The sequence below is a fragment of the Heloderma suspectum genome, chromosome 14 (assembly GCF_057233095.1).
Source record: "Heloderma suspectum isolate Gila_16-S chromosome 14, 16-S_ref, whole genome shotgun sequence".
Taxonomy (NCBI): Eukaryota; Metazoa; Chordata; class Lepidosauria; order Squamata; family Helodermatidae; genus Heloderma; species Heloderma suspectum.
In genome coordinates, this window is record NC_139471.1 from 10367293 (window position 1) to 10391713 (window position 24421).

The window sequence follows — 24421 nt, forward strand, 5'->3', positions numbered from 1 at the left end:
GCGTTCCTGGGGGCAGGGCAGGGAGTTTGTAAGTGCAGGTACGATACTTCCTACGTGTCGTCTGGCCTCCCCACCCCGTGCTCTGATGTCCCGCAGCTAGACAGCCAAAATCGGCTGTCTAGCCATGAATGCAGGGTGGCTGAAGCACGGAGGAGACGATCCCCTCCGGACTCCTCCCGCCATCCATTGGATAGGCGGTCACCTCCGAGTTCGGAGGCGGCCAACTATCCCCATAAGATTGCTCCCTAAGTATACCTAAAACACGCATCGACTGGAAATTTTATTTATCAACAGCTGCTAAGCTGGTCATAGGAAAAAAACCACCCCAAACTCTGGAAAGATACTAAAGTTTTAACAAGGAGGAGTTGGATAAATAAAGTCTGGCACATTAATGAAATTAATTGATAGCACAATCATATACATGTTTACTCAGACGTAAGCCCACGGATGGACTCGACCTTGGGGGAGCTGGGGGTGGCGACGGCCGACAGGAAGCTCTGGCATGGGCTGGTCCATGAAGTCACAAAGAGTCGGAAGCGACTGACCGAATAAACAACAACAACAAAAGCCCACTGACTCCAAGGGGACATATACAGAACAGGCCTGCTTTCTCAGTCCCTGCATGTAGAGATGGAAGTATGGTATGTGCCTCCACGGGGACTGTAGAACTGGTCTCTGAAAGGTATCAGCCACTTCTCCAGGTTGTAACCAGTCCACAGCGAGTCGACAGACTGACAGGTTCCCTTCACCATTTCACAACACTTGTTACAGCGAGCAACAGAGAGGAGGTGGCAAGGGCATGAATCCAACCCATATCTCAACCTAGCCCACCTCACAGGCTTGTTGTGAGGATAAAAATGAGATCATCATGAATCATTTTGTGCACTGGGAAGGAACACGATGAAAGTGACAGGCAGACAAGAACTGAAATAAGGAACATCGCAGTGATGAATAACTTATGTCTTTAGCTATAAAATAGCAGGAATAAAGGGCCTCACTTTGGACACCCACCGTCATCTTATCAGTGATCATATCTTATATTGGAATAGCAAAATCATTCAAGTGTGGATCCTTATGTAGCCAGAATGGCATCAATGTGCTTATATTTGTTGTTACTGGCTGCGTTTTAACTATAAGTTAATGGAACCCATTGCCTAGGGAGGTGGTGGGCTCTCCCACACTGGAGGCATTCAAGATGAGGCTGGACAGCCATCTGTCAAGGGTGCTTTGACTTGGACTCCTGCATTGAGGAGGAAGTTGGACTCGATGGTCTTGTAGGCCCCTTCCAACCCTACTATTCTATGATTCTGACTTTGTTATGTTATCTGTATTTTACTGTCAGCTGCCTTAAGCACAATTCTTAATGGAAAAGGAAGAGATATAAATGCAATAAACACAATAAATAAAACACAAGGTGTCACAAGACTCCTTGCTAGTTTTTACTGCAGCAGACAAACAGGGCTGGGAAACTGGAAGAAAGGGTAGACTGCAAATGCAATAAATCAATAACGCTTAAGAACCTAAGAGCCCTGCTGGATCAGACCAAGGCTCCGTCCAGTCCAGTATTCTGTTCACACAGTGGCCAACCAGCTGTCAACCAGGAACCCACAAGCAGGACACGAGTGCAACAGCACCCTCCTGCCCATGTTCCCCAGCAACTGCTCCACATGGGCATACTGCCTCTCATCCTGGGGGTAGCACATAGCCAACAGGACTAGTAGCCATTGATAGCCTCAGCACCAAAGGCAAGGAATACCTTCAATACCTATCCATCAACTTATGTTGTTGTTGTTCAGTCGTTCAGTCGTGTCCGACTCTTCGTGACCCCATGGACCATAGCACGCCAGGCCTTCCTGTCCTCCGCTCTCTCCCGGAGTGTGCTCAAATTCATATTAATTGCATTGGTGATGCTATCTAGCCATCTCATCCTCTGCCGTCCCCTTCTCCAAACCATAGCTTTGATTAGACGGACCTTTGTCGGCAAGGTGGTGTCTCTCCTTCTTACTATGCTGTCTAGGTTTGCTGTAGCTTTCCTCCCAAGGAGCAAGCGTCTTTTAATGTCATGGCTACAGTCACCGTCTGCAGTATAGCTTTCCATCTCTCTCTCTCTCTCTATATATATATATACACACACACACACACACACACACACACAAATATATATATATGGTGCACAGTGTTTATACTATTTGCAATGCTGATAGTGCTTGATAATGATGCCTCAACATAAAGCCACATTCCTCTGATTTTAATCTAACGTGAATGATATCAAAATGCAAATTGGGACACACACACACAGACACAATTTTTTTAAGCTGGAAGAGGAAAAGAGGCACAACATTAAAGTCATTGGCGTGTATTTTATTATTTTTAATAGTTGTGAACCGCCCATAGAACTTCAGCTGTTGGGCAGTGTAGAAATATAATAAATAAATAATAGTGTAATGATAATAATAGCACCCTCCCACCCATGTTCCCCAGCGACTGGTGTTGCACACTGCCTCTGTTGCTGGAGGTAGCATAGAGCCACGAGGACTAGTAACCGTTGATAGTCTTCTCCTGCCGGAATTTGTCCAACCCCTTCGTTCTCAACTAAGATGGGAAGTTGCATCCTTTTTAAATTTAATTAATTAATTAAGGGCGCAACCCTATGCATGCTTAGGCAGAGAAAAGGCCTACAGCGCCCAGCATCCCCCAGCCAGTGTGGCTGGGGGATGCTGGGCGCTGTAGGCCTTTTCTCTGCCTAAGCATGCATAGGGTTGCGCCCTTAATCAATCAATCAATTAATTAAATTTAATCAATTAACCAATTATTATAATTATTTATATAATTAATTAATAATTAATTAATTTTAAAGGAGAACTTCAAATGCTGCAGCCGAGTTTGAATTCCTAAACGGCGCTGGCGGTCCGTGAAAAGTCAAATAAATGGGCGAATAACGAGCAAATCCCGCTTTAATCCTCGACACGTGTCAGGAGCATCAGTCCGGGAGGGGGAAGGGGAGGGGGAGGCCGAGGCCCCGCCCCCTGCCTGCCGGGCCACGCCCACTCTGGCCTTCTTCGGGAGCCACGCGGAGCCGCCCTGGCCACGTGACCGCGGCCGCGCGGCTCCCCCGGAAGCAGAGGCCCGCGCAGCCTCGTTCTGGGCGCGCCGTGACGTCACGCCCGCCCGCCCGCGCTCTTCCCTCAGCTTGGGCGCCGGCCTCTCTTCCCTCTCTGCTCGGCCCCCCCCTCGCCTGCCCCGACTTCCGTTTTCCGGCGGAAGCGAGGGAGGGATTTCCTCTTCCGGGTACGGGTCCCCAGGCGGAGAGCGAGCGAGCGAGCGCGCTTGAGCCCCCGGGCGCAGGACGGCGAGGCTGAGTGAGTGGCGGGCGGCGGCGGCGGGCGGCTCCGCGGCGGGCGCGCCAGGCCGGCGGCGCGCGCGGGGAGGCCGCGGGGCCCGGCCCGGCCCGGCCCGGCCCGGCGGCGCTTGACAGGACGCGGCCGGGCCCGGGCCGGCTGCCTGGGAGCGGGGGGCCGCCTCGGGCATCCTGGGCGGCGGGGCGCGCGCTGCTCCGCCGGCGACAGCTGGCAGGCCGCCGCTCCCGTCATCCCCCGCCGCTGGCGAGGCCGGGTGGGAGTCGTGGGCCGCGGCGGCAGGGCCGCCCGGGGGCCCGCCCGGCGCTTTCCCCGCCCGGGGGCGGCCTCTCGGGGCTGTTCGCTGTGCAGCCGTGCGTCGCTTGGGCGTCCTGCCGCTTCCTCCAGGGAGCCCCAGGCGGCCTACATGGCCGTCCTCCTCCTCCCCCGCTCCGCTTTGGCCTCACAACAGCCCTGTGAGGTAGGCTCGGGTCAGAGTCAGCCACCGGCCCGAAGCCACCCAGGGAGCTTCATGGCTGCGTGGGGACTAGAACGCTTCTGTTGCTTATTTATATATTATTGTTAAACTTCTTGCAAGGACCTCAAGGCAGTTTACACGGCTCTTCTCCTCTCCATTTTATCCTCGCAACAACCCTGTGAGGTAGGCTCGGGTCAGAGTCAGCCACCGGCCCGAAGCCACCCAGGGAGCTTCATGGCTGCGTGGGGACTAGAACGCTTCTGTTGCTTATTTATATATTATTGTTAAACTTCTTGCAAGGACCTCAAGGCAGCTTACACGGCTCTTCTCCTCTCCATTTTATCCTCGCAACAACCCTGTGAGGTAGGCTCGGGTCAGAGTCAGCCACCGGCCCGAAGCCACCCAGGGAGCTTCATGGCTGCGTGGGGACTAGAATGCTTCTGTTGCTTATTTATATATTATTGCTATACTTCTTGCAAGGAACTCAAGGCAGCTTACACGGCTCTTCTCCTCTCCATTTTATCCTCACAACAACCCTGTGAGGTAGGCTAGAATGAGAGTCAGCGACTGGCCCGAAGTCACCCAGTGAACTTCATGGCCAAGTGGAGACTTGAAACCAGGTCTCCTAATTTGTGACAACTATACCACCATAGCGATCTTCTTCTTCTGAACTCTGTTTTATATAAAAAACAACAGAAGGAACACCTACTGGATTAGAACAAATGCACCATCTCTAGCCTGGCATCTGCCCCCCCCAACCAATGGCCAGCCAGGAGCCCCATAAGTAGGGTGTGAAGGCAATGGTCCTCCTGCTGTTGCCCCATCCCCTTGCCATCTGGTATTGTGAGGTAGATTGGCTCCGGACATGGAGGTTCTGCCTTCCTGACCATAGGATGCTTAATAAAAAAACAAGCCAAGCCAGAACGAAACAGCTGTGTGGTCTGGCATTTCTGTTTCTTCCCCAGCACCCAGCCAGATTCTCCTGGGGAATCCAGAAGCTAAACTTGAGGGCAGTATCCCTCCCCTGCTGTTTCCCCCCAGTAACTGGTATTCAGAGGCCTTTGAACCTGAGGCTTATATATAGCCATCATAACTAGCAGCCTTTGACAGGCCTCATTGCTTCCATGTACTTGTCCAGGATCCTTTTAAAGCTGTGTAAGCTCATGGCTGTCACCACCATATGGCAGTGAAGTCTATAAATCAGTGACATTCTCTGTGAAGAGGTACCGAGTTTTGTTCGTGCTGAATCTACTGCCAGTCAGCCTAGTTGGATAACCATCTAATGTTTTCCACTTTCTCTACACCATCTGCCTCACCCTCCCATCATGTTTATGGCGGCAGACAAGTTATCTTTCTAAACATTAGAGGGCTTGGCGCTGTCGTTAAACAAGCCAGAGCGACTGTAGCAAACACTTTCTCCACCCCATGCACAGTTCTATAAACCTCTGTCATGCCGCCACTTTGCTTTTTCCTAAGCTAAAAGCCCTCAACGTTGTAATCTTTCCTCATGGGAAGTTGCATCAGCCCCTGGGCCATTTTGGATGCCTGCTTCTGCACCTTTCCCAGCTGCATAACATCATGATTTGAGATGATCTTATGTACTGAGGAACTGGTAGCCCTCCAGATGTTGTCGGCTTCAACTCCCATCAGCCCCAGCTAGTATGGCCAATGGTCAGGAATGATGGAAGTTGTTCAGTCACATCTGGAGGGCCACAGGTCCTCCACCTCTACTGTCCACAGTATTCAAAGTGTGGCCTCACCATAGGTTTGTATAAGGGCCTTAAGATCTCTCTTGGGAAGCCTCTGTTTGGCTCCTGGGAAGTAGGTGTGGGAGGAGGGAATAAGGTACATTTGGCTGTGTGACTGTCCACAATGTATGTGATGTCTTTAATGTGAGGCCAGATGGGTAACTGTGTCAATCTGTTAGAGCAAATGCATTCAAAATACAAGTACTGTGGCATGTGAGGGTGGCTATGCTGGATCAGACCAATGGCCTATGTAGTCCAGCGTTCTGTTCTCATAGCGCCCAAATGCATGCCTGTGGGAAGGCCATGAGCAAGATATGAGTGAAATATACTCCTACTTGTTTTCCCCAGCAACTGGCGTACATAGGCATACTGCATCTGATACTGGAGGTAGCATATAGCTATCATGGCTAGTAGCTATTCATAGCCTTATCTTCCATGAATTTTACTCATCCCCTTTTTGTTTTTCTGCTACTTCTTGCACTTTCTGATGTGCATCAGCTATTTAGTATCAGTGTTACATCAACATGGTATTTTAAAAGTCCTTCTAAATGTGTGTGTGTGTGTGTGTATATATATATATATATATATATATATATATATATATTCTTCATTGCCCCTCCTAGGACCCTGTGGAACTTTCTTAGGCCACTGGTCCATAATGTCTGATACTACCTACTCTACTAGCGATCCAAGGTCTCAGCCAAGACCTTGGAGAAACCTGCAACCTGAGATGCTTTAACTGTAGAAGCCGGAGACCTTGTGCTTGCAAAGCATGTGCTCTGCCATGTGTTGCTTGGGGCCGGGAAACCTGGGTTCAACTTCCTACCACCTTGGTTACGGGTTTGACTTGGGCAAAGCACTGTTTCTCAGCCTTGATACCCAGTCTGTGAAATGGGAGCAATCAGGGCTGGATTAACAGTTGGGCTAAGGGGGCTGCAGCCCCTTAGCCCACCATCTTAGAGGCTCCACTAGATAGCCCAGCATTCTGTTTAAAAAAAGAAACAGAAGTCTCTATCCCTTGTAGAACCCAAGATATGAGATAAAACATTCAGGCACTGTTCTGTCCAATTATTTTGTGAGAAATGAGTCTGCAGCCACCTTTTAGTGTGTTTTGGCTGGTCTAGTGTCCACCATTATCCCCCCCTTTTTTTTTATTACTGCCCTACTCTCACAGGAGTGCTGTTTCATTTTCCAGGGTCCTATGAAGGGTTCTTCTCCATGTATAGTATAGAAGACTGCCCATGTCTCAGTCTGTCACTTGTAAGACCAACCCCTGTGATTTTTGTGTTGTTGTTTTTCCCACCGTACCCCCAGCATCCTTTAGAGTCATACTTGGTGACCCAAAGGAGCTAGTCACCTCATGCCCTGTTACAGATAGCAAAAGCAAAATGGTGGCCACAGGGCATGTATTTTACCTCTCTGTAAGGATCCTGGCTTCATTGCTGGAGTGTGGTGACTTCAATTTGGAGGTCTGAAAAGTTGTATGATCGTGTAATTAGGGGCCCACACATTTTGGCATATCTTAATAGCCCGGCCCAGTTCTTTGGTTGCCAGGACTCTGCCCCCCTCCTCCCCCAGGCTCGACCACCTCAAATACAGCACAAGTGTAAGGACAGTTGTCCCCCTCACCTGAGCGCCATGATCAAGAGGAGGGCTGGAAGTTGTCTCTGTCATTCTGTACTTCTGAACCATTAGGAGTGCTTCCAAAGTACAGTGGCAACACCCGAGAGTTTTAGCCTCACTTTTGAGCATGGAGCTTGGGAGGAGTGCGGTGATGATCCCCAAAGTTGCATTGTGCTTTTGAGGTGCTGGGCGTGCCCTTGAAGTGCAGTGTAATGCTGGTGAGCCCCAGCTTTCCCTGTAAGGGTGAGGAGGATATCCCCATAACTGCACGATGCCTTATGAAGCCCCACAAAGTACATGACTGTTGAGACAGTTCCCCATCTCCGAGCTTGAGGGAAGGGCTAGAGCTTGTCTTGGTCATGTTGTGCTTTGGAGGTGCTTGGGAGCACCTTGCAGGAAGCTCCAAGCTCAGAAGCAGGAGTGAGGCTCAGCACACTCACCAAGAGAGGGTGGGATGTTCGCCATGGCAAGCATTTTGGGGGACCTCTGCCTGTAATGGTTGACACGTCCATATCTGTGTGAGTGTCTGTGTAAATCAGGGCTAGGCAACATGGTGCCCATGGGCACCAGTGTGCCCCCAGACACCTTCGTTGGCACCTGCCAAGGCACGCTATCCCTCCCACCTTTAATAAAACGATTAGTGCTTTTTCTTACTGGCAGTTAAGATCGCTTCAGAGCAAAACGAGGGCCTCCAGCTGCTGCCATCTTCATTGCCATGAATGCTTCTGGACTGCATGATGGGACTTTGACATTCTTAGGAAATGAAGATATGAGAGAGAATGCTTCTATGTGTGGTGCTCCAGAGTGTGAGAGAAAAAAGTATAGGGATAAATGAGTTTGCTGGCAAAGGAAGGGGGGGGGGTCAGGGGAGTCTTTTATGAAATCGGTTTCTGTTGGAGCTGAAAACTGGGTTCAGAGGAGTTGCTCAGTGTGTTGTGGCTCAACCCCACCTCTGCCTTGTACTTAGTGACCTGGTTTACGCTTAACAAGAAGCATCCATGGGTGAATTTCTCTTCAGGGCTTCTTGTTGTGGCAGTGGCTGCCGCTTTGAATATTCGAGCCACAGCAGCGGGGTGCCAAAGCTTGTTACATGCGAACACTGTGAGGGTGGTTGTTAGGATGGTTGACAAGCCCCACCATGGCTTGGATATTCAAAATGGTGCCGGCCGCCACAATGAGAAGCCCTGTGGGGAAGTACATCCACAGTGGCTTCTCGCTACGTGCAAACCGGGCCAGTCTTTTGGGCAGGTTACTTGTCCTTTGTGACTAACTATACCTCCCATGGCAGCCATTTTGTGGTGGTGCCCATGATAGTTTCTCAAATAGCCAAAGGTGCTCCCAGGCCTAAAAAAACATTGCCTACCCCTGATACAGATTTTCATTTCTTAAAAGGAATGTCATGGGGCCATTTAGGGAGCAATCCTATGGCTGCTAGACATTGGCTAGACGGCCATAGCATATGGTGTTTTCTGGGAACCAACCTCAGAGCCCACACTCCAAGGTTAGTTCCCGGAGAACCGACCTCCCCCCACTTCTGCGCTGCCTTGGAGGCAGTGCGGAACAGCCCCATCCTCCGCGCTTGCAAGAGGAGCGCAGAGCGGCCAAAAAGGGGCATGGCTGGGGGTCTTCCACTCTGTGGCTGTCTAGCTGAAAAAGCAGGGCAGGAGAAGCGCGGCGGGAACTATCCCCTCCGTGCTTCTCCTGCCCTGGTTCGGATAGGCGGTTGCCTCCAAGTTCGGAAGCGGCCGCCTATCTAGATAGGATTGCGCCCTTAGTCAACTTGGAATTGGAGCGAGTTACCTCTAAACTGCAGTGAGACTAATTTGCCTCGGGTCATTCTTTTGTGGCTTAGAGTGCAAAATATCCTTAATAGATATTCACAGTTTTCAATAAGTAAAACACCACTAGAACTTTGTGTATTAGTTGGTTCTGTTTTCCATCAGCTCTTGTAAGATGCTTTCCCTACTAAATGACTCTTTAACCAAACTCTGGTTTGTGGCAAATTGGGCCTTTATAAATACTCTAAGGCAGTGATCAAAATAACCCTAAGTCTGGCTGTAGGAATTATTGATTCTGATAGGTGCTATTGTCACCTGGAGATTCCCATTCCAGCCTCTTCTGAGTGCCATCACACCAGCCCACATGCCCATCTGTCAGCACTCAAATTCTTCTACCCACAGTAGAGCATGGAAAAAGGAAGTTGCAACATCTTCCTTCTTCCCCTCTGCCTGAAGAAGAATTGAGTGTTGCCAAAGGGCCGGCATGCAGTAGTACTGAGAGAAGGCTGGGACAGGCTCTCTGCTGACTAGCACTAGTCAGAACTAGGGATGTCAGAGAAATCTGCAATAGATTCAAATGAAATCAAATTTCTGTGAATCCAACCTGCAGGTTCTGCGGTGGACTGGCTTTTTCCATTTTGTGTGGATCCCATTGACTTGCAGACCAGTTTTTTAAAAACTTTGTGGGGAGATTAGCACAGGTGGGCATTAGCATAAGTGCACATTTGTGAACAAAATTATCGGACAAAAAATCTAATTCCAATTTGGAATGAAAGATGCTTGACAAGCCGTGAAACAGACACAAGGGATTCAACAAAATACTTACATCCCTAGTCAGAACCAGTACCTTCTGTGGTCGAGGTTTCTGACCACATGGAGGGTCTATTTGAGTCTGCTGCATGAACCAGCCTTTAGCTCATGGGAGGGGAACCTCCTGTCCATGGGCCTAATCCAGCCTGCGGCAGTTTCCTATTGGGCCTGTGGAGCTTTTCTGGATCCTCCAGGGGGCAAGACTTGGCCTCCAAGCCACACCCCCTGGAGGAATCCCTACTGTTATCTCCGATCTTTAATTGGAAATAACAGCAGCAATTTCCCTGCTTGTGAGGGTTGCGCAGATAATGGTGGAAGATGCAGGCAAGTGGAGGTCTTGCCTGCGTGACACCTGCCCCAATGGGGGAAGCTGGCATGCAGTGAAGCAGGGTCCTGAGAGATGCGCTGACCACACGGTGCTTGCCTGGGAACCAAATGACATGGAGTGGAGCCCTGCCCATTTGTCCCATGGAGGACTTGGAGGGGGTCATTTGTCTCCTTTTAAAAATCAAATATGTGAGCAGTTAGCTCTGATTCTCCCAACTGAGGTTCTGTATACTACTATATGACCTCGATATTTGAGGGAGCGCTTCTCCCTAAATATGCCTGCCTGAGGACTTAGATCTGTTGTAGTTGCCCTCCTCTACATCCCACCAGTATAAGACATACACTATGGTGGGACGTTGGAGAAGGCCTTTCTGTTGTGGCACCCTGGTTCTGGAATGTCCTCCCCTTGGAGGCCTGATAGCCTTGAGAAGAGAAGACTGAGGGGAGACAGGATAGCGCTCTTCAAGTACTTGAAAGGTTGTCACAGAGAGGAAGGCCAGGATCTCTTCTCGATCATCCCAGAGTGCAGGACACGGAATAATAGGCTGAAGTGACAGGAAGCCAGATTCCAGCTGAACATCAGGAAAAACTTCCTGACTGTTAGAGCAATACGACAATGGAACCAATTACCTGGGGAGGTGGTGGGCTCTCCCACACTGGAGGCATTCAAGATGAGCCTGGACAGCCATCTGTCGGGCATGCTCTGACTTGGATTCCTGCATTGAGCAGGGGGTTGGACTCGATGGCCTTGTAGGCCCCTTCCAACCCTGCTATTCTATGATTCTATGCTATTCTATGATTCTATGATTTCAGCGCCAAGTAAAAACATGGCTTTTTACCAAAGCCTCTGAGGGCTAAATGCATTCCCTAAAGTAGCGCCCTGTTTTAACCGTTTTATTGTTTTAGATTTTAATTGATATTAGTTTGTTTAATGGTTTAATATGTTTTTAACTGTTTCAATTATTTATTGTTTTATACTGTTTAAATTGATTTTATCTGTTCGCCGCCCTGAGATCTTAATGATATAGAGCGGGATATGAATGTTTAAATACATACATACATACTTGGGGAATTGCTATCCTGGAGGGACTAAAAGGCACTGGAAGTCAAGACAGGATAAGGGACAAGTATGGGGTTGGAAGACTCAGAGTGGGTGTTGGAGTCAGTAAAGTATTTGATCACAGCTAGTCAACATGGTGTGAATTTTGCAATGCTTTGGCTTGATTTCCAGGTCAACTTGCATAGTGGATTCAGACTTGCATGTTCCAATGTCACATACAAGATAGTATTTACCTTGTCCAAAAATCCAGTGCCTGAATTGGCCGTTACGCCTCGAGGACATGGTGTGTTTATCCTGTTATGACAGCTGTCTCTAGAAGGAGAAGTGCCCCAATCCAGTTAAGGAAATCCATGCCTGGAAGCAGGTTTACATGTGTGTAATCACTAGCTGGATCTTTTAGCCTTGCATCTAGTGCAGTGGACTTAATGGTAGCCCTGTGAATACCTGTGGCCACTTCTGGTAGCCACATGAGGGGTGTTTCCTGCTTCCTCCTGACCCCACCTCCCTCCATTGTTCCTATTTGGATGTCTACCGTTCCAGCACATATAACCACCAGAAGAAGTTGGACATGTGGCTTAATTGAGAGAGAGGTGAGGGGTAGGGACAGAACTAATGTAGACAGATTTGCAATGCAGGGAACCTACAACTATTTGCTCTTTCCAATACTGTTGTGTGATCTCATGAGACAGCTTAAAACAAAATAATTAAGTGGGGTTAATTATTTTAATAGGTTAAAACAAAATAATTAAGTGGGGTTAATTATTTTAATACCTATAATAAATAGGTTGCCTCTTGCACTTTGAAGATATTTAGCCTCCCACATAAGTTGACAAAAGTTACTAGCCCACAGAAAGGATGCCTGCTCCCATAGCACTTAATTTGCCATTTTATTGGAGAGGTCCTTTGGATGGTTTTCACCATCAGTTTGCTGTCATCCATGAACTTTGTTACCTCACTGCTTATCCTTGAGTCTGGATTGTTTTTGAACAAATTAAATAGCACTGGTCTCAAAACAGATCTTTGGGAAGACTCTCTATTGTGAGAACTGCCCATTTACCCCTGTTCTTTTTGCTCATTGCCCTTTCTCTTGCATCATAGGTCTCAGATAAGCGGATTAGCCGACATAACACTAGGGCAGTTGAGAGCTTGCACAATGCTGCTGTTGTTGATCTCAAATACAGGTTTGTGTATGTGTGTGAACTTTGTGGGGATGCTAAGAATTTTGGACTTCATCCTTAAGTTAGGTTGTTTGGGCAGTTATTTTGCTGGACGCATCTCTGGCTCGGTTTGTGAACTCCCCCCGCCCCTTGTGTCACCTAGCTGCCCATTCCTGTTTTCTCCTTTTCTCACGCTGCAAGGGCATTGTATTACATAAGCTGGATTTGAAACATTTGCTGGACGGCTGCTAGCTAGAAGTGGATGGAGAAAGGCAAAGTTTGCAGACCTAAGCAGAGCCACGTTTCACCACCAGTTCAAATAGTTCTGAACTTCACAGTTTTCCAGCACTTAAAACTGCAAGAGATACGATTTGTTGAAACTAATTAAACATTTACGCACCACCATCTTGACAGCAGAGGTGGCCTGGTCTCCCCGTACAGCAAAATGAGGTGACAAGAAAGGACTGTATCACTTCAGACTGCAGCCAGAAGATTACATTTTAGAATGCTCCCCTACCTTAGAAACAAATCCACCCTGGCCAGAAGTACATTTAAGATCGCCACCTTGTTCTGGTCTTTAAAAACTGATCTCCCTCCTTTTCCATCCATTCCCTCCTTCCTCTTGTGTGTTTTGTCATTTTAGTTCGTAAGCCTGATGGCAGGCCTGTCTTTTAGCTCGTGATAGATATATAGGTAGATCAAAACTGCTCTCTGAAAAAAGAGAACTGATCCAAGCAGGGCTTTTCTCCCCAATGTGCTAGTTCCCATTTTCATGGAATATTTTATAGGGAAACATTTTAAAAGGCCTGCAGTCTGAAATGGTATAATCCACCTACCGACGGCCTCTAGATCCTATTATCTTAGTGCACTCACTGTAATGCTAAAATATAGAAATACCCAAATCAGCAGTGCAGAAACAACATAAAACCATTTCAAAACCAGCCTGTCAGCTTAAAATTAGTCTATTCTCCTGTAGCTTTACAAAACAAAAGTCCTAGGATGTCCAGTCTCAACCACTGAAGCAGCCTCATTTGATCCCCCCCAGCGGCCTACCAAATGTTATCCACGGTTTTGTTGAATGATCTTGTGCTTCCTATTCTCCTAAGTGAAAATTCCTCATTGAAATTCCAGGTAGCTTTCATACAACCTATGTTGCTCTCTCTGATGTGTTCTTGGAAAGAAACTGCCAATCTTGGGGGGAAAGGGAAAGACTTTTGACAAAACATATTTGATCCTATTTTATGTATTTACTTAAGGCATTTTATAATAGTAGTAGTAGTCATACAAATATAGTCATAATAAAGTCAACAATATAAAACTAATAGATGTGCCAATGCATCATAAAAGACTATATTAGCTATAAAAGCACATTGCAGAGACCAGGACTTTAAAAGACTTTAAAAGACAGAGAACAGGCTTCCCTGTCCCATCAGTGACTTCATTCAATTCCACGGCATGTTCTCTGTACCTACCAAGGACGTTTGCTAGGTGATGCTAACTTTCTTAGGGATCCTGGCCAGTGGAGTCATATTAGAGAGAATAGACCCCCCCCCCCAATACTGAAGTAGTCCATCTCTGTTCTTAACCTGCTAGCAAAATGCCTGAAAAGACTTGTCATGGAAGACTCTCCCACACCATAGGGCCACAACAGAGAAGGCCCCATTCTTGCTTTTGATGTTAGAGGGCCCTGCTGTGGGACCTTGTTTAGATCTTGGAAGTTTTGCATGGGAAAAAGATAGTTCCTGAAATCCTTTTGCTGCATTATTATTATTATTTTAAAAAATGCTGATCAGGGAAGTGCAAAGAGACAGAAGCAGCAGCTTTTACAATTCTCAGGGTCATCTAGCTTGATGAGGTTAGTTGTCTGTTATCTCCCTGAAAAACATAAAGTCAAAAGCAAGTCTCTTCCCTACCCAACTCCCCCTGGGTCCAGCTTAGGCAAGAGATATCTTGCATTTTAACATTTGTGTTTGTAAAAATGTAGTGCGTAGCTTGGTTCCTTTTTAGAGGGGGCAGGGCATTCTGTGTGTTTGGGTATTAGCAGGTGATCCAGGTTCAACACTTGTTAGCCTGATCCTTGCACAGAAAGCATACATGGAGTCATTTATTTATTTATTTAATTTATTAATCGCCCATCTGGCTGGTCACCCAGCCACTCTGGGCAATGTACAACAACAAAATGGTTAAAACAATAAAATTCTACATTAAAAACATCATAAAAAATACCCTAACCCACCCCAAATGCCTGCCTGAACAACCATGTTTTTAATGCACGGCGGAAGCTCATTAAGGAGGGGGCATAAGAGCTGTCTTGAGTGCAGAAAAGGGCTATCCAGGGCTCTGGATAGGGGTGAATGCTCCTTCCTTGTTCTCCTCGACCTCTCAGCGGCTTTTGATATCGTTGACCACGGTATCCTCCTGGACCGCCTGGAGGGGTTGGGCATTGGAGACACCGTATTGCGGTGGTTCTGGTCCTTCTTCTCCGGCAGGTACCAGAGGGTAGCACTGGGAGAAGAGGTTTTGGACCCATGGCCACTCACTTGTGGGGTGCCACAGGGTTCCATCCTCTCCCTGATGCTATTTAACGTCTATGTGAAGCCGCTGGGGGCTATCAGGAGGTTTGCGCTGCGGTGTCATCAATATGCGATACCTCTCATTCAAATCTTCACCAAGGTTGGCCGTAGAATCCCTGTCCAAATGCCTGGAGACGGTGAGTGGCTGGATGGGGAGGAATAAGCTGAAGCTGAACCCTGACAAGACCGAGGTACTTTTGGTGGGAGACGAGGAGGCTGGGGGATGTTGACCTGATGTTGAATGGGGTACGGCTACCCTTGAAAGACCAGGTCCGCAGCCTGGGGGTCATTTTGGACTCCCAGCTGTCCATAGAGGATCAGGTGTCAGCTGTGAGCCGGACAGCGCTGTATCAACTCCATCTGATATGGCAGCTGTGTCCCTACCTTCCCGACCATCTGCTCCCTTTGGTAGTACATGCCCTGGTCTCCTCTCGTTTAGACTACTGTAATGCACTCTATGTGGGGTTACCCTTGAAGACGGTTCGGAAGCTGCAGCTGGTACAGAACGCGGCGGCTCGCCTGATTAAAGGCAGCCGCCAGCGAGATCACATCACTCCAGAACTGGAGGAGCTGCACTAGCTACCAGTTGTTTTCCGGGCCAAATTCAAGGTGTTGGTTTTGACCTTTAAAACCCTATATGGTTCTGGCCCAGCCTATCTTAAGGAGCACCTCCAGCAGCACCAGACAGGCCGCTTAACAAGATCAGCCTCGGATGGCCTTCTCTCTGTCCCATCAGCCAGGACAGCTAGACCGGTGGGGACGAGGGAGAAGGCCTTTTCTGTGGTGGCCCCCACTCTGTGGAACCCCCTCCCTAGCGAACTCTGCCATGCCCCCTCTTTAATGAGCTTCCGCCATGCATTAAAAACGTGGTTGTTCAGGCAGACATTTGGGGTGGGTTAGGGTATTTTAGAAAATGTTTTTATTGTAGAATTGTATTGTTTTAAACTGTTTTATTATATGCTTTGTACATCGCCCAGAGTGGCTGGGTGACCAGCCAGATGGGTGATTAATAAATTTAATTAATAAATAAAATAAATAAAAAGCATAAGAGACTTCCGGAAGAAACGCAAAGTCACTACTGTCCCTAAAGCCATTGGTGTGTGTGTGTGTGTATGTATCCCGGATGTGGATAGAAATCTAGGGTAGAAATAGTAAATAAAAAAGAATATAGCTGGGATAAGTCTCTCCCCCCAGAGGTGGAAAAAACCCCAGCTGTTTAGTTACCCATGGACCTAAAACTCCAGTATTCTTGCCAAGAAAACCCAATGGAACGTACCATAAGGCTAAAAGATATGACGCCGGAAGATGAGCCCCTCAGGTCGGAAGGTGTCCAATATACTACTGGGGAAGAGCAGAGGGTATTTCCAAGTAGCACCAGAAAGAGTGAAGTGGCTGGGCCAAAGCCGAAAGGACACTCAGCTGTGGATGTGTCTGGTGGTGAAAAGAAAATCCGATGCTGTAAAGAACAATATTGTTTAGGAACCTGGAATGTCAGATCAATGAATCAAGGTAAGCTAGAGGTGGTCAAACATGAGATGGCAAGATTGAACATTGACATCTTGGGAATCAGCAAACTAAAATGGACAGGCATGGGCGAATTTAATTCAGGTGACCATCATATGTACTACTGTGGGCAAGAATCCCTTAGAAGAAATGGAGTAGCACTCATAGTCAACAAAAGGGTGGGAAAAGCAGTACTGGGGTACTATCTTAAAAATGTTAGAATGATCTCAGTACGAATCCAAGGCAAACCATTCAACATCACAGTAATTCAAGTCTATGCCCCAACCACTGAGGCCGAAGAAGCTGAGGTTGATCGGTTCTATGAAGACCTACAACACCTTCTAGAACTAACACCCAAAAAAGATGTCCTCTTCATCATAGGGGATTGGAATGCTAAAGTAGGAAGTCAAGAAATCACCGGGATAACAGGCAGGCATGGCCTTGGTGTACAAAATGAAGCAGGACAAAAGCTAATAGAGTTTTGCCAAGAGAACACGCTGGTCATAGCAAACACTCTTTTCCAACAGCACAAGAGACGACTCTACACATGGACATCACCAGATGGTCAATATCGAAATCAGATTGATTAAGCTCAAATATTTTGGCCACCTAATGCGAAGAGAAAACTCTCTGGAAAAGACCCTGATGCTGGGAAAGACTGAAGGCAAAAGGAGAAGGGGACGGCAGAGGATGAGATGGCTAGATAGCATCACCGATGCAATGAATATGAACTTGAGCACACTCCGGGAGAGAGTGGAGGACAGGAAGGCCTGGCGTGCTATGGTCCATGGGGTCAAGAAGAGTCGGACACGACTGAACAATACTTGGCACCTAGCACACCTCCAAGTATTCAAAATGCTTGATTCATCTACCTCAGGTATGGGCAACCTGTGGCCATCCAGATATTGTTTGACTCAGAGTCCCATCATCACTGATCATTGCCCATGCTGGCTGATCAGAGCTGGAGTCAATCATCTGGCGGGCCACACGTTGTCCACTGCTGACATACATCATCTCAGCAATCCTTACAGCAACCTTGTAAGGAAGGCTGTAGTATTCTCTTATTGGAGATGTGGGTTGGGGAGTGGGGACTGAGATTATAGGTAGATAATCAGTTACCTTGACTTTTCAGTCTATGGTTAGTGCTTTGAAGTAATTGACCAGTGCAGCCATTTAAAAAAAATGATTGTACTATAAGTGGAATTGAAAATAAAGGAATTGCTAGAAAGGAATCTGAAATAAAACTGCCCGTACAAGGAATCATAAATAAAACTGGCAATATAAGGAATGGAAAATGAAACTTCCAGTATAAGGAATCAAAAATAAAACTGCCAAGATCATACTCCCCGTATACAAATCTGTGGTGCGACCACACTTGGAGTACTGTGTACCGTTCTGGTTACCACACCTAAAGAAGGACATCATAGAGTTGGAGAAAGTGCAGAAAAGGGCAACTAAAATAATCAAGGGGCTAAAATGACCCCCCATAAGGAAAGATTACTATGTCGGGGACAGTTTCACTTAGAAAAAATGTAAGTAAAAAGGAGACATGATAGAGGTGTACAAAACTATGCATGGTGTGGAGAAAGTAGATTTCTCTCTCTCATATAATGCTAGAACCTGGGATCATCTCATGAAGCTTAACAGTGGGAGATTCAGGACAGATCAAAGGATGGACTTCTTCACACAGTGCAGAGTCAAACTATGGAATTCACTTCCACAAGATGTCGTGATGGCCACCAATTTGGATGTCTTTAAAGGGGGGTTAGACAAATTCATGGAGGAGAAAGCTATCAGTGGTTACTGATGGCTATGTGCTACTTCCACTATCAGCAGCCATATGCCTGTGTACACCAGTTGCTGGGGAACATGGGCCGGAGGGTGCTGTTGTGCTCATGTCCTGCTTGTGGGTTTCCCATGGGCAGCTGGTTGGCCGCTGAACAGAATGCAGGGCTAGATGGACCATGGTCTGATCCGGCGGGGCTCTTCTGATGTTCTTAAGTCATTCCAGATCAATACAATTAGGATGCAAGGCTGCCTTTTTGATTTCTTGCTCTTCTAGATAATTTGGAGCAATGGCTGCTCTTGGACACATCTGCATGTTTTCCTGTTGGTGGGTGGGAAACTTTCTCCCGCTATGCCCCCTTGGGGGTTAGTGTTGATAAAAGAAAATATTAAGAATATATGGGGCCACACTGCGGCTAGAGTTAAGTATTTTTAAATTCCTGTTGATTTCAGTAGGAGAGTGTTAAGCATGTACATAGCTTTCCTACTGAATTTAGGGGGGTTAAAAGTGCTTAACATCAGCTGGATGTTACCCATGGTGTATGAAATAGGCATTTCAGTATAACCAAATCTGTGGATGTGACCAAATCTGTGGATGTAAGGCTATGAGTGGTTGCTCATAAAAGAGTTTATTTTTTTGTTTGCTTCATGTCTCTATCTGTAATGGGAATATTGGTGCTTTCTCTCAATAGCCTGTTACAGGAGTGGTCATGCAAAAGACTGCACAGAGACTTGTGCAAGTCGGGGTATGTGTGTGTTTGTAAATCTAAAGGGAATAGCCTAGCCTACACCTTGGCTCACACTTATTTTGCATGTAGGGATCTAAGGTTCAGGGGCAGTGGATTGTCCAAGATGCCTGGTGATTTTCTGGCTGAGATGGGGCTCGGATCCAGGGCCAAGTGCCCGCACTACTTATTGTATTGTGCTGCAGTGTCCTCCTCAGCATATGACAACAGTGCATTTTCTCAGTTGCCAGTGTGGGATTGGGGGCCTGTGGTGAGCACCCATATGGCATGGGTACTTATGACTGCTGGTCCTCTTAAAGCAGGGTATGAATCTGAAACTACACACACTTGAAAGTCTGTGATTTTGCACATGGCAGAGCTGCTGCCTGGGGTTCTGTGACCCTCCCCACCCCACCCCACCCCACCCCACCCCACCCAGCAATAGTGGTGGCCCATCTGCCTTACCAAGGTTAGCCTGGAGCCAGCCTGGATGGAAGGACATGGACCTGATGGTGTTCAGGGCAATACTCCCCTCCAGAGCCCCTGCCCTGGAAGTGGGCATCTTGAGCTTTTGTGCTGGGCCAAATCCCCTGGGCGGGACTATACAGACCACCTGCGAGCCCCACTGTGGTCCTGGGTGGTCCTGAAGCATTGGCATGGAGATCAATTTCAGGGAGAGAGTGGAATTTCACTGAATCCCAGCCTGGTTCTTCCATATTTCTTGTATTAAGACTCCCATCATCCCTCATCATTGGCTGCTGGGGCTGCCGAGTGTTGCAGGCCAAAACCTCTGGAGAGTCCTAGGTTGCAGAAGGCTGCTGTAGTGTGTGAAGGAATGGTGGGGACTTCTTAGGTTGTGCTGGAGAAGCTGTTTTTTGCTGTGCAACTATCTAGTAGCATCCATGCTGACACTTTTCCGTTTTTCCCCTCTAGCAAATGGCTGCTAAAATTGGAGAGATTCCTCACTTGAATAATTCCGCACCACTTGTGGACCCCTCAGTCTATGGTTACGGAGTAAAAAGGCCCCTGGATGACGGAAGTAAGTTCTCTTCTTTTTACTGCTTATGGTATTATTTGGGGCAGCGCAGAAGGGAATGACGCCTGCAGTTTGCCGGAGGTCTGCTCGTGAAAGCAGAATCTCTACAGTGGTTAGACGAATTGTCTGGTCTTTAGTAATTATCTGTAAGCTTCCCTATTCCTAGTCTTTTTCCAGATAAAAGAAACTGGGGACATTGAACTGCACCAATAAAAGCTTTGGGCAGTATCCATTAGTCTCGTTCCGCAAACTCAAATGGCGCTAGCGGAGCTCAGCTGAGTCTTTCCATTGTGCACTCACTTGCCCATTTACTCTTGCACAACCAGTTGCGCAAGCCGTCACGTGAACAGCTGTGCAAGTGGAATGCACAACCAGCTTGCGCAAACCTAACTTCAGTTGGATTCTTCTCTTGCGCGTAGTTCAGAACCTAGTTTCTGCTAGTGCAACATCATTTGTGCTAATGGAACGGCACAGTTGGATACTGCCCTTTGCGTCCCAATAGTGTCAAATGTCATGTAGGTTCTTGGAGATGCTGATTAGCTAGAAGTGAAATTCAGTTGACGTTTACCCTTATTTTGGAAAAAAGGAGTAGGCTAACAGGTAGCAGAGGTTGTTGGCCCAGATGTAATGGCTGAAGTCCTGCACAGAGTTAAGATATGCCTAAGCCCTCCTGGATTTCAGTAGGTTTCAGTCAGAGATGGGCAATCTGTGGCCCTCCAGATGTTTTGCCCTACAACTCCCATACTCCTTTATATTGGCTGTGCTGGCCAGGGTTAATGGGAGTTGTAGGCCAGAAGATCTAGAAGGCTACGGGTTGCTCACCCGTGGTTTAGATGCAGCTAATGGTATGGGACTGGTTTGACTGTGGGATTGCAGTTGGATTGGCTGTTAGCCCTGTTCAGCCCTTTGCTGTCACCTTGGTGTCACTTGGTCCTGTGACTGTGGGTCTTGTTTCACCTCTGTCCTTACGTCTTCCTGCAAGTTCAGCTTAAGCCAGGAAGTAAGAAAAAACCCTTAATGTTATTTTTACCTTTTGTGATTTCAAGGTTTTCTTCCGTTTAATGCCCAGTTTTGTACAGAGAATCAAGATAGGGGGCGTGCAAAGAGCCATATCCATTGAGACTTTTTTGCCCCCCTTAGTAGCAACTGTCTTCCCAGAAAGCCCCTCTCAGGGGTAGCGCCCCCCTCCCCCGGAGTGGCATCTGATGTGTGAGGGGCTGCAACAAGAAACAAGTTGCCCAAATTCCTGTATGTGGTCGGAAGGCCTTTTAGGAACACATGATGTCTTTAGATCCCAGCAAATATCTCTCCCCTCCTCAACCGAGGCCCACCACTGGTGAGCTGGGGAAAAATGGGAAAAATACTTCTTAAAGTATTACTTTCAGAATGATATGTTAAAATACTTTTCTTAAATGTATTACATTCTAGCTATTGCTGCCCTTTAGCTTTTCAGAATGCTGATTAGTTATTAGGAAACAATATTAAGGTGTTTTTGTGGAAAACCTACAGTACAATGTGTAATTCCTGTGTACTTTAGCCCAGTCTTCCTCAACCTGCATGCTGACTGGGGATGATGGATTTTAGTCCAACTCATCTAACGGGCGCTAGGTTGGGGAAGGCTACTTTGGACATACTAAACTCTGTACATTCCTGACTTGCTGTGTGTCACTAATTGTGCAAATGTACTCCTAATTCTTAATGCTAGGAGATGCTTATTATGTTATGAGGATGTTAATTTTCTGAACTTCCTGTAAAAACAGACTGTTCTTGTCTGTTTTCTATTAGTGATGAGTTCTATATAGTTAGTTGGATCGAGACATAGTCGTACTTGGAATAGACTCATTGCAGTCAATGGGACTTAATTTAGTGACTTCTTTAAACCCCCTTGATTGTAGTGGGTCAGCTCCAAGTATGACTAAGTCTCGTTGGTTTTTGCTTACCACAGTGGCTGCGTTCGCACATAATGCTAAGCCATGGTTTATCTTAACTATTGGTTCGCTGCTTTAGCCATGAATTGTCTTGCAGACAAGCAAACAAACTGAGGCTTGTTTTCCCTATTAACTAGAGTTTTAACCCATGGTTTGTTCTTGAGTTAAAACTCTGTGTTTCTCCTTCAACAACCCAGAATTCTAGGTTCGGACATAACAGAGAACAATCAATGCAGTTCCTGGGTTGTTCAGCAAAGTGGGATCCAGCTCATTTGCTCCTGCGTGCTCCAAAACAACCTATGGTTAACAAACTATGAGTTGTTTAATTGTTAAAAAAAAGTGTCAACGACAAGCCAGATTTCAACAAACCACACTATAGCTTAATGTTATGTGCAGACCAGCCCAGTGTGTTCAATTTTCTTCTAGCCAAGACATTATAAGTATGTTTAGGAGGCACCAGCCTGCAGCTCCACATCGGGGTATGATTATTTTGAAACAAACTTTTTCATAAGTGTATCACACAGTACCGCTGTGTGTGTTAACTGAATTATGATATATTTCAATCCCAGTCAGTTGTGTATACCTGCTAATACTGGCATTAATTCTCACATATAACAGGAGATGGCCCTGGATGGATTTATTTAATACACTTTTATCCCACCTTTCCTCCAGGGAGCTGAGTGTGGTTCAGAGTTCCCCTTTCCCTTTATCCTCACAATAACTCTGTGAGGTAGGTTAGGCTGAACCTAGGTCACCCATGTCAAGGCACAGCACACTGGCATATCAGTAGGCTTCAAAAGAAGCATTCCCTTGGGGAAATGCATTCGGGTGCATATTAGCAAGGAGCCACAATTGTTGCTGAATTCAGGACTTCTCATTTTTCTCGTAGTAAATGTTATATTTCCATTAAAAAAGAAAAAGCCCCTGCATTTTCAGTTATTGAAAATTGTACGTCTCCATGGTGGAAGAAATGTGCATCTACTCTCGAAGTAGCCCTGTTTGCAGTGCATTGCTAATGCCTTTATAATGACCTGTCCAATTCCTGATGAAGTTCTCATGAACTTAGCTTCCATGCCAGTTTGCATGAGCTTGAAGCAGCGGGGCCACAGGACCGTTGGCTTGTGATGGGAAAGGAAGAGGTGCACCCCAATCACCATCCTGAAGCAGTTTGCTCCTTGAGGGGCAGCTCAGGGGACATGTTGGTGGAAGGGCAGCAACCACAGCAGGACGAGGTGGGGCCAAGGACTGAGTGCAACCCAGGATGCCGTCCTGTGGGTTGAACGCATCCTTCCTGCCAACTGGAGGAGATTGGGCCAATTGTTGCAGTTCTCTCCCTTGGCCAGCCCTTCTCAACTGTAGGCTTATAGCCATAAAACATATGATAGTAGGGTGATGTACTTTTTAATAGTTTTTATTTTAGAAGCCACGTGCTTACTGATCATCCTGGTAGCTTCATGCTCCATGGCCAAAACACTGGGGAAACCCAAACAGGGTTCTTTCTTACTGAGCAACTTGGGAGAATAATGTTTGCACATCTTCCCTTGCATCCTAATAAGTAAATGACCTAGAGCAGGGATGGGGGACATGTGTCCCTCTGGGTGTTGTTGGAGTGCCACCCCTGCACTGAGATTCTGCACCCTGGCACCAGGTGCCACAAAGGAGAAAGCATACTGCTCAGTTTTATTCAATACAATTTCTGCAAGTACAGGCATGGGCAACTTGTGGCCCTCCAGATGTTTTGGCCTTCAGCTCTCTTCAACCCTCAGCATTGGCTGTGCTGGCAATGGCTGATGGGAGTTGTAGGCCAAAAGGACTTTTTCCTTTGCCGCCCCTCAGTTGTGGAATGACCTGCAGAAATGCGTCTCCTGACCTCTTTGAAGGTTTTTAAGCAGGAATTAAAAACTGTTATTCCGGCAGGCCTTCCCTTCTTAGAACTCTTGTTCCTTGCTGACTCTTGTATACTGTTTTTAAGCTGTGTTGTTTTATTGTTGGATTTTTGTTTGTTTAATTGTTTTTATTTCAAAGTTGTTTTTAGCTCTATGTTCATATATAGTATGCTTTTATGCAAATGGTGTTTAAACTTTGTATATTGTATTTTAATGTTTTCACTTTTGTAAACCGCCCAGAATGCTTTGGCTAGGGGTCAGTATAGAAATGTAATAAATAAAAATAAAAACAAACAGTAAAATATCTGAAGGGCCACAAGTTGCCCACCCCTGATCTAGTACAATTGCTGTGTCCACAAGACTCCTACTAGAACAAATTTGCCTGTTGGGATACTGGCCCAACAGGCAATAATTACTGAATGTTGATGGCTCACTGCACCTTCTTGACACCTTCAGTAAACGGGCATGGCCAGTCCTTTCGATTTTCAGGGGGAAGCAAGACCCAGGGCTTTTCCAGGCAGGCTGGAATTGGCTGGCTGGGGAGTCCTTTGTGAAAGGACACCTTACCTTAAATCAGGTGTGCAGAACCTTAGGCCTGGGTGCCAAATCCACCACTCCAGGGTTCTCCATATGACCATACCCTCTTTCCCCATCCACCAATCACTGCTG

At 47.0% G+C, this 24421-nt stretch overlaps 1 protein-coding gene across 12 annotated transcripts in view; it reads left to right on the forward strand.

Moving 5' to 3' along the window:
• The first annotated feature begins 3292 nt into the window (after positions 1–3292).
• FUBP3 (far upstream element binding protein 3) overlaps positions 3293–24421 on the forward strand; it is a 75278-nt gene continuing 54149 nt past the window's right edge. For 8 of the 12 annotated variants that reach the window (XM_084820930.1, XM_084820941.1, XM_084820934.1 and 5 more), the window contains exons 1-2: positions 3293–3359; positions 19836–19941. In XM_084820930.1, coding sequence (XP_084677056.1) covers positions 19839–19941 — 103 coding nt within the window. In that variant the 5' untranslated portion in view covers positions 3293–3359; positions 19836–19838. Of the gene's footprint in view, positions 3360–4113; positions 4177–12257; positions 12341–19835; positions 19942–24421 lie in introns of those variants that run through there. The other 4 variants (XM_084820931.1, XM_084820935.1, XM_084820938.1 and 1 more) reach the window with 2 other exon arrangements.